General features: G+C 50.9%; 1 protein-coding gene across 2 annotated transcripts; it reads right to left on the bottom strand.

Annotated features, from left to right (window-relative positions):
- Positions 1-2,100: 2,100 nt before the first annotated feature.
- GNPNAT1 (glucosamine-phosphate N-acetyltransferase 1) lies at positions 2,101-8,229 on the bottom strand. Of its 2 annotated transcripts, none has more exons than XM_042047776.1 (6): positions 8,172-8,229; positions 5,498-5,685; positions 4,737-4,799; positions 3,461-3,588; positions 2,798-2,859; positions 2,101-2,559 (listed from the first exon to the last, which is right to left on the bottom strand). In XM_042047776.1, exons 2-6 carry the CDS (start codon positions 5,667-5,669, stop codon positions 2,412-2,414), a joined length of 573 nt encoding a protein of 190 aa, XP_041903710.1. In that variant the 5' UTR covers positions 5,670-5,685; positions 8,172-8,229; the 3' UTR covers positions 2,101-2,411. The 2 variants fall into 2 exon arrangements, with proteins under 2 accessions (XP_041903710.1, XP_041903709.1); XM_042047775.1 differs by lacking the exon at positions 8,172-8,229 and adding an exon at positions 7,918-8,115.
- Between the last annotated feature and the right edge of the window lie 2,130 nt (positions 8,230-10,359).

The following is a 10,359-nucleotide window of genomic DNA, read 5'->3' as shown; positions in this document are numbered from 1 at the left end:
TGTGGATAAATTTCAGGGCTGCTGCAGTTGCTGTTCCCTCCCCCTGGGGCTGTGCAGTGCTGGCACTTGTGGCATTGTCCCTGTGCCAGTTCCAAACACCCCCCTGTGACTGTGGTGTCCCAGGGGCACACCTGACCCCACACTGGCACTTCCAAGGCCCCAGCCTGGGCACTCTCAGCTCTCCAGCCGCTGTGTTTCCAGAGGGGTGGGAATGTCACCTCTGGGGTGAACAAAGAGCTCTTCAGCGCTGCTGGGAGGGGGCTGTGCCCGGCAGGGCCATTGTGATGCAGCCACAACTCCCAGCTCTCAACCCCATTCATCTGTTTTACAATGATCTGAGCTGGGCTACAGCACCTGCTCCTCTCTCTGATCTTCTCATTAACTCTTAATGAGGGCCTGGGGCTGTTTAGATGGTGTAGATACCATGGAATTCAAATAATCCACTTTAAGTCAGTGGAAATTCCAAATTAATTAAAACTGTGGAAGGCAAGAAAATCCACCTCAGTCACTTGGGCCAGCAGAAAGCAGGAGCTGCTTTAGAGAATTAGAGTCAGGGCTCAAGCCATGCAGATGCTGTCAGAGGAGCACAATTTCTCTCTTGGGAGAGAAATCCACGTGGAATTGCTGGAAGTGTTCTTTTCAGCCTAGAGAAGGGGAACAGGTACCTGCAGCAGGTGCTGCTGCTCAACAAGTACATCCTCACTCCATGAGAAACACAGATACAGGTGGCAATCATTTATTCAGCTTAAACAAAGATATTCCTTAAAAAAATAATCAATAAATAAACCAGACATCACCAAGGAGACACTGTATGGAGTGGAGAACCCTCAGGAAGATCAAGCAGAGCCCCCAGCACTGTAGAAGTCGCTCTCCAGAGCACAAAGCAGGACAGTGTGGAAGGCCTGGCTGCCCACAAACAACCCCGGCTGGGTATAATGCCCTATTCATGGATGTGGGATTTGTCACTCCCCACACAAAACACCACTGTTGGGAACAGGGCTTTGGACGTTATTTGCTTGCCACCCCTGGCAAAAGTGCTAAAATCATTCATCCAGTCTTAACAGCAAGAGGGAAGCTCCACAGCAGCACCACTCCCTTGAGAGCAGAAAGGGGAATTTCTCTCCTGCTTCGCTGTGCTGTAAATCCCTGCTGGCAAAACCAGAGCCCACCTGGCCCTCTGGAGTTCCAGTGACTGGGCCAGGTGTGTTCAGTGAATCCCAGAATGGTGTCGGTTGGAAGGGACCTGAACCTCATCTCAGTCCAACAGGGACACCTCCCACCATCCCAGGTTGCTCCAAGCCCTGTCCAGCCTGGCCTGGAACACATGCAGGGATCCAGGGGCAGCCACAGCTTCTCTGGGCACCCTGTGCCAGGGCCTCAGCACCCTCACAGGGAAGAATTCCTTCCCAAATCCCATCTATCCCTGCCCTCTGGCAGTGGGAAGCCATTCCCCCTTGTCCTGGCACTATCTGCCCATACAAAAGTCCCTCTCCCTCCTTTTTAGGTACTGGAAGTGGCTCTAAGCCTTCTCAGGGCTGAACACCCCCAGCTCTCTCAAGTGAAGCTCAATCTGCCAATCCCAATCCCATTCCCATGGATAGCGAGCCAGAACCCCACTATGGATGGGGTACATTCCTTCAGACATTCCAATTTCCCAGTTACCTCTGCCCTGTTGCAAACCATGTTTGGGGTTTTTATGTCAGAAAAAAGTAATTATCCTGAAAACCAAGTTATCAGCTAAAGTGCAGGAGCCCTGCAGTGAGAAGCACATCCATTTTTAGACTGGGAATTCAGCACAGCCTGTAAGGATTCTCCCCAACCTGCACCAACAGTAACAAATCCAGTCTTGGAAAACAGTGCCTATAAAACTTCTGATGCACCACCAGCACTTCCATGAGGTGTCATGGAAAAAACCAGAACAAAGGCCTGTTCTGTGTCACTAATTCTGCATAAGAGAAGCCTCATCCCTTACCCAGCTACGTCATCCTTCCATCAGCACAGCCAGCAGGACAGTCCCAGGGGCTGTCCTTTGGCTACTAAGAAGCACAAACCTTTAGAAAAATACAATGCAAGAAAAAATTTGAGATAAAAATATATACCTTTGGTTAAAAACCATCCCTTTAACGAGTTCTTTGTAACTCAGCTAGAACAGAAAAGCTTCACCTTGACTCAGCAGTAGTAAAAATTAGTTCTAAACTTATTTCTAACCCAGAGGACCCTTTCTAAAACCTCAGTTATTTTTCTTCCCCCAAGATTTACACATTTGATGTTCATTACTTATAGGGACTGTTATATTTGCAGCAATAAACTATATAAATTTTCCACGGAGAGAATGTTTGTAGCACAAGCTCCTCCACCAACAGTCTTTCCAAAAAAAAAAAACCAAAAAACCCAAAAACACCTAGAAGTTGTTAATTAAAGAACCGTTGAAACATGTAGTTTTCTTCAGATACCAAATAGCCAAACTTCTTGTAGAAATCCACATTTTTGGGCAGACACTCGAGCGTGATTTTGTAACAGTTCAGTCTCTTACTTAGCAAGGTGAGGGTGGACGTTAATCTGGAAAAGACAAAAAATCAGCAGTTAAATGCCGGGTCAGTGAATATTTAATTAGTTAAATTATCACAGCCACAACACTGAGGGCTGACAGCACTCTCTGTGTTTTCCTGCACATCATTTTATTCCCAGCTGGTGATCCCTGCTGGCTCAATTCTTCCCAGGCGCTTGGCAGGAAGGTGTCAGGTGTAAGGGTTTGGTGCCCACCCGCTGCTGAATGGCAAAGGTGGGGAATACTCACAGTTTTCCAAGCTGCTTCCCTCTGCACTCCCCGCTGACCACCACATCTTCTATCCTGCCTCTCTGAAAACACAGGCAAGTGTCTGTTAGCCTTGGAATTGCCCTTCCAGCTCCCTGTTTTCACAGCCTGGCTGGGACTCCCAGCACGGAGATCCTCAGCCATCTGCTCCCTCAGAACCACATCTGACTCCTTCAAAAGCTCACTGGGACAATGGGACAGACCTCCAAGTGATCCTTTTCCTTAGGAAAAGCCAAAGCTTCCTTTTACTGTTAGCTTGGCACTCAAGGATGTGATATATTTTTTAAATGCAGAAAATATTTGATCTTTTTAAACATGTATTTTTAAAATGTTTAAGGTTGGAAAAGCCCTCTGAGACCATCAAACCCAACCGTTCCCCCACACTGCCAAGGCCACCATTGCCCCATGTCCCCAAGTGCCACATCCACAGGGCTTTTAAATTCCTCAGGGACGGGGACTCCACCACTGCCCTGGGCAGCTGTGCCAGGGCTGGAAAACCCTTTCCATGAGGAATTTTTTCCCAATATCCAACCTAAACCTCCCCTGGTACAACTTGAGGTTGTCATCACACAGTAACACCATAAAACCAACATGCCCAGAGTCAGGGACAGGATCTTTCCCTCCCTTCCCAGCTGCAGGATTTACCTTGGCACAGGAGTGAGTGAATTTATGTTCTATAACCAGCGTTGCCGTGGCAACGATCTGCCCCAGGTTTGTGTCCTCCACCACGGTAACGTAGTAATCTCCAGACCTCTTCATGTGCTCAAAGGTTTCTGTGGGAGCAGGCACAGAGTGGAACAGGCAATTCAGGCTCACATTAAATTTCAGTGAAGTCTGATGCTTGCAACAGCCTCTGACTGCAAATCACTGTGGGATCACAGGGAAGATGCACCCAAGACCCCAGAATATGAAAGCCCCGGAGTCAGACTAACCCAGGAAAAAGCAGGAATTACACAAAAGCCTTTTCCTTATCTGCCCAGAGAACCCTCCTTGCTGAGCATCTCTGCACACAGGCACTACCACATAGAATCATGGAATGGTTTGGGTTGGGAGGAACCTTAAAGCTCATTCCATTCCACCCCCTGCCATGGGCAGGGACACCTCCCACTATCCCAGGTTGCTCCAAGCCCCGTCCAACCTGGCCTTGGACACTTCCAGGGATCCAGGGGCAGCCACAGCTGCTCTGAGCACCCTGGGCCAGGGCCTCACCTCCCTCACAGGGAAGAATGTCATGGAAAGGGTTGTCCAGCCCTGGCACAGCTGCCCAGGGCAGCGGTGGAAACCCCATCCCTGGAGGGATTTAAAAGCTGTGTGGATGTGGCACTTGGGGACATGGATTAGTGGAGAATTTGGCTTAGATCCTGTGATTCCCTGAATCCCTGGGCTGCTTCCCCCCTGCCTGTCCAGTCCAGGAGTGGGATCTAAAGGAGACTTAAAGTAGGCTCCATGAGAGCTGGAGAGGGACTTTGGACAAGGGCCTGGAGGGACAGCACCAGGGGCAATGGCTTCCCACTGCCAGAGTGCAGGGTTAGATGGGATGCTGGGAAGGAGATGAGGGGCTGGCTCAGGTTGTCCAGGGAAGCTGTGGCTGCCCCGTCCTTGGGAGTGTTCCAGGCCAGCTTGGACAGGGCTTGGAGCAACCCAAATTCAGCCCAAATAATCCATCCTACCAGGTATCTAAAGCTCAGTCTAAAAACCAGTTTCACAATTTAGGCCTGTCCCAGCCAAGCAGCCCTTGGGGATAGCTAAAACTGGATCCAAAGGCTGAGTGCCAAGGCTGCCTCAGGGGAGCTGAACTAATCACTCCCTCTGGCATCAGGCAGTCAGGAGCCTCACACCCAAGCAGATTTGCTGTCAGCATCAGTATCCTCTGATTCCCTGCAAGCTCTATGGAAATGCCAAGGAATAATGATGTACTCACTGATGAACTGCTCCGGGCTCGCAACTCCAGTTTCCGTCAGCTGACCCAGAACCTTAAAAAAGCCTGGTAGGAAAGGAGGGGGGAAAACAACTCTCAGTGAGGGACAGACACACAATCAAATAGCACAGAACAACCCAACACAGCTGTTTGGAAAGGGACCATCCCCATGGCACCAGCCCACCACAGTGGGATTGAGCAATGTTGAAGGATTGGCTAAAGCTCGAGTAGGCCTGAAATAATGAGTCCAGAACAACCTTTATATCTAAATTCCAGAAGGAGAATTCATGCACCAAGATGCCTGTTCACGTTGCTGTGGTATTAAAGGGAACAGTATGAACAACCATGCTCCCTCTCCAAAACCATGGTGAATGGGAAGTTGTGGAGTATTTGGAAGAGTCTACTTGAATTTTAGGATTTAAACAGTAAACGAAATTTTCAGGGTCACTCAATAAAGCACCAATCCATGGTACCAAGTGCTCACATTCAGGGATGTGGTCACAACCCCAAGAACTCAAGAAGCATTTGGACAAGGCACAAGGTGGGATTGTTGGGGTGTCCTGTGCAGGTTCAGGAGTTGGACTCAATGATCCATGTGGGTCCCTTCCAACTCAGGATGTTCTATAATTCCATCTAATTGTTCACTGATAAAAACAACCCAAATCACAGAAAATGAGCAATCCAAATCTACTGAGGACTCATGAGGAAATACATGTAATCAACTCAGTCTGGTCATTTCTGGTGATGATAAATCAGGATTCTACCTCGATTTAAGTCAGCTGTGCAAAGTGGTCTCAGGACCAGCCCATCCCCTGGATCCAGCGGAGAAATAGCAGGAGAAAAGGTCGTGGTGTTCTCGCTCCAGTCAAGTTCCTGCAGGATTCTGGGGTCAAACATGGGCGTGTCGTCGGGCATCACGGTGGCCACGGGCATCATGGCTGCAGCTGGAGATCTGGAACGGAACGACACGAGTAAGGCATGGTTTCATCTCTAAATGAGTTGTTTCCCCTGGCTGTAGCACACTGTGGGGTTCTCCTCAGGGAGTTCACAGAAGGTGAATAAACTGTTGTTCACTTTATCTGAAGCTGCTCAGCCTTCACCTGCTGAGGCCGCTGGGTTAACAGAGCGTGTGCACCCGGACACGGCGCACGTCAGCCAGAGTCAGCACACGGAGCTTTGTGTTTATCTTGGAAAAATCCAGCCTGATAAGGCTTTGAGGAGGGTATTTAACCTTTACAGCCCGCTGGAAAGGAAAGCATCACTCTCAAGAAACCTCCCAACAACCTGTCTAAACATCATTTGCACTCCTGTTCAATTTAAAACCTGCAGTGGGAATAATGCACTTTTTTCCAACCAGTCCCATCCCATAAATACTTAATCTCTGAGGTACAAGACACCACATCCCACAGCAGATGATGCCACAGCTACAGCCCAAACTGCCTCTCCTGGGCTGTCCTGTTTGCTCTGTGTGTTTGCAGAGCCCAGCTGCCAAGCACAGCTCCACAGTGTCCATTAACAGGGAAAACACCAGTGCCAAGGTGACAGTGAGACACCTGTTAATGATTACAGAGATTGGGGAACTGGGGGTTATTCTGGATGACAGCAAGCAAAGGGATGTATTTGCCTTATTGCATTCAAGGCCAGGTTGGACAGGGCTTGGAGCAACCTGGGATAGTGGAAGGTGTCCCTGTCCATGGCAGCAGGTGGAATGAGATGGGCTTTAAGGTCCCTTCCAACCTGAAATTCTTTGATAAAGGAAAATAATTCTTACTCTGTCCCCTGTGGAATACCTGGTCAGAGTTCTGGTATGAGCAGAGCTCATGAAAACTTCTAATTTCTTTATAAATCTTCAGATTACCTTAGCTGCACCATGAATGATACAGCAGTCACACACCAGTGGTCAGGCCAAATAAACAGCAGGAACAAAAAAGTGTTTGGGATGACACTTTTTAAAACAAGACACCTCAGGGCCCAGAGAAAGAACAGAATGTGAAGCGTCACGGCATAATGAGCCTCAAAAGTGAAAGTGGCTCCAGAAACCCAACTGAAATTCCTTAAAATAAAAAAACAAAACAACACAAAATCTTTTTTTATGCCACCTGCTGGTACACACTGGCCTTTAAATCCCAGTTCTCATCCTACTTTTGCATATAAAAGTAAAAGAAATTTGCTGTTACAGCAATTAACCAGCAACACAAACTGTCATCCCGAGTGAATTTTCAAAATGAAACAGCGGGAAAGATGAATTGCAAAGAGAAACATTTCTACACATTTTTCTGTTCCTACAGCTCAACTATTCCAATGTCACTTTTCCCCTGTCCCGCAGAATTCCCAAGTGTCCATATCAACATTCAAACAGTGTCTGTACAGAATAAAGCAAACCTCATGAACTCCAGCTCACGGGTACAGCACACCTAGCTCACACGAAAAGCACAGGGAGGGAATAGAAGTTTCGATTCTCTTTGAGCAATGAGTAACCAACTAAGAGTCATTTTCCCAACTACTTCCGGCACAGCTGGAGCAGGATGGAGTTGAAAGCTACACTCATTTTCTGGAGGCAGGAATATGACTTAGGATAATGCCAACTGAAAATAAAAAAAAAGGACTGAAGTAAAGGAGAAGAGCTCTGGCCTGTGGGTCGTCCTGGTGCACAGCTCAAGTTTCCCTGGAGCATCCCGGGATCCCCACGTGTGTTGGGAGCAGGGTATGCCCAGGGATCGCCTGAGGTGAGCTGCCATCCCGGGGGACACCCTCAAACCCCCGGGAAGGTGCTTGTCCAGACCTCTGCCAGCTCCGCACTTCTGGGGTACGGAGTAACAGAGCCCAGCTCTGCCCTTGGAGGGTCCCCACAGCTTTCCTGAGCCGAAGCAGCCCCTTGGGGCAGAACCCCTCGCACAGCCAAGCCCTCGAGGGGGCCTCCCCACCTCACACACGGCCCCTCGAGGGGATCCCCTCAAACCCTCACCTCACATGCAGCCTTTTGGGGGAGTCCCCTCACGCCCACCACTCACACACAGCCCCTCGGGGGGGGTCTCCACACCTCACAAACAGAACCTCGGGGGGTCCCACACCCCCTCACCCCACACACGGTCTCTCGGAGGGTCCCCACAGCTCAACTCAGCTGAAGCTGCTCCTCGGGGGTGGGAGCTTTCCCCAAACCGACCTCTCAGAGAGGTGCCCTCACCTCATACAAAGCCTATTGAGGGCCCCCCCTCACTTCACCCGCACCCCCTCGGTGGGGGGGGGGGGGCATCCTGTTGCCCCACACACAGACCTTCGGGGCAGTCCCATCACCCCCCACATACACGCAGCCGTTCGATGGGGTCCCCACAGCACCCCTGAGCTGAAGCAGCCCTTCGGGGGTGGGAGCCCCTCCCCAAACCGAGCCCTCAGAGAGGTCCCCTCCCGCAGCCCCTCAGGGCCCGTCTCCGCACTCACCCGCGCGCGCCGGCCCCGCCGCACGCGCCGCACGGACGTGGCAGGGTGGGCGGGGCCATGCCGGGCCGGCGCGCGCGCATGCCCTCCCGCGCCCCCTCAGCCAATCGCAGCCGGCCGCTGCCAACCGCAGCCAATCGCCGCCGACCTCCGCCCGTCGGCCACGCCCCCTCAGCGCCTCGCCGGCCCCTCGCGCGGGTTGGGCGGGGGCGGGCTGGACACGCCCCCTCCCCGGGAGCCCCCGCCCCTCCCGCCGTGTCCCGCCCTCAGGGCCTCGCCAAGACGGCGGGGCCTGGCGTGTGGTGGTGGTGGGTTCTGTTCCGGCTCGGCGCTCCCGCCGCTCTTCCCGCCGCATGAAGGGGTTTTCACCTTCACAGAAGTCCCAGTGGGCTTGGCGAGGGGAAGGGTTAGGGCAGCGAGGCACGGCAGATCTCAGCTCCCACACACACCCCCACCTCAGGGGCACCGAGGCTGAGGTGTTTGCCAGGTTTGAAATCATAGAATCGTGGAATTCCAGACTGGGTTGAGTGGGAAAGGACCTTAAAAATCATCTCGTTCCAGCTCCTGCCGTGGTCAGGGACACCTCCCACTATCCCAGGCTGCTCCAAGCCCTGTCCAACCTGGCCTTGGACACTCCAGGGATCCAGGGGCAGCCCCAGCTTCTCTGGACACCCTGTGCCTCACTACCCTCACAGAGAAGAATTCCTTCATACTACCCCATCTAACCCTGCCTTCTTCCAGTTCAAAGCCATTGCCCCTTGTCCTGTCACTCCAGGCCCTCACTTGGATAATTTTTATCTCAGTGGGATTGCTGTTGGAGGCTCCCATTGCTCTGCTTGGACAAGACTTGTGCTGGGACGGGCCTTGTTCAGCCTCCAAGGCTGACAGATGTCATGAATGAGGGTTTTAATTCCTTTTCAATAAAAAAAAAAACAACTTTGAGATCATCTCAAGAGACAGTTTTATGAATAGCTGAGGTCAGGGCACGCATGTTGCCTGGAGCAGGAGAACTGGTGAACACAATAATTAACACAAAACACTTCTGAGACATGACTGTTATTTTACCATCAGAATGAATCATTCTGTAACCGTGGAAACAATCAACATTCCTTATTTTTGACTTCTTCAGGCCCAGAGTGACCAGATGACACACACTGACCTCCCTCCGTCCAGGCACACCCTAAATCTGGGGGCGAAGCTCCCGGATTGCAGCCAGATGAACCACTGCAATATTTTTAACCTTTTCTTGCAAGAGAAAGGCACAAACTGGGCCTGAGTTTCCCATCCCATCCCTTCTCTTAAGTTTTGAGGGATTCAGAGGACTGGGAATGTCCCACCCATGCTAAAAAATGAATATTATATTGTGCTGCTTTGCCTGGTTGGACAGGGAAGCTGGGAGTGTGGGCACATTTCCACTCGGTGAAAAACGACAGACAGAGGTTTAGCTTAACTCCCACCACGATGCCTTTTCCTTGATGGAAAGATTTTACAGATTTGAGGTAGATTTCACATTTTTGTGTAAGTAAGTGTGGAGAGTCAATGCTTTTTAAAACCAGAATCGTGCCATAACAAGGCCGTGACCACATGGGGTCAGCCCAGCTTTCCCCGTTGAGGCTCAGAGCGGAGGTCCTGGATCTGCAGTGGGAATGCAGTGACTTTTGGACAATCCTTATCCAGGTGCATCCTCCCAGCTCCCCACAATCCAATCGCTGAGTAGGGACATCCTGACCCAGAAGGTGCATCTGGTCTGTGGGGTTTAACAGCTGAGCAGTGCTGTCCTCTGTGTGTGTAGCTCAGCTTCCAACCTCCAGCGCTCCTGTGCAGCAGTGGAATGTTGAAAAATGAGGGGAAAACTCCTTTGTTTGGGTTAAAAACTCTTGCTCTGAGCTTGTCAGTCCTGCAGACCAGTGCTGTTTCCCACCACAAGTGCTGACAAACCTTTCTGCATGTGGATTTTGTAGCAGCGAGAGTCTAAACCAGAGCAGGGGAATGATTCGGATGGGAAAACTTTCCTTGTCATTCCATGCCCTTATAAATAGTCTCTCTCCATGATTTTTATAGACTCCCTGCAGGTACTGGAGGCTGCAATTAGGTCATCCTGAAGTCTTTTCCAGGCTGAACAATCCCAACTCTCCTAGCCTTTCCTCACAGGAGAGCTGCTCCATCCCTCTGATCATCTTGATGGCCTCCT

Source organism: Corvus kubaryi, unplaced genomic scaffold, assembly GCF_017639235.1.
Source record: "Corvus kubaryi isolate FWS band 111438036 unplaced genomic scaffold, C.kubaryi_AGA036_p1.0 66, whole genome shotgun sequence".
Lineage (NCBI taxonomy): Eukaryota > Metazoa > Chordata > Aves > Passeriformes > Corvidae > Corvus > Corvus kubaryi.
The sequence above is the reverse complement of the archived record's forward strand: the minus strand, read 5'-3'. Positions and strand labels throughout refer to the sequence as shown.

What these genes read in the sequence shown, in the direction of transcription:
- GNPNAT1 (XM_042047775.1), bottom strand. An exon ending in CACAGCTGACTTAAATCGAG is followed by an intron (nt 4,800 to 5,497) that starts GTAGAATCCTGA and finishes CTTTCCTACCAG; the next exon opens with GCTTTTTTAAGGTTCTGGGT. An exon ending in GGGAAGCAGCTTGGAAAACT is followed by an intron (nt 2,560 to 2,797) that starts GTGAGTATTCCC and finishes TGTCTTTTCCAG; the next exon opens with ATTAACGTCCACCCTCACCT.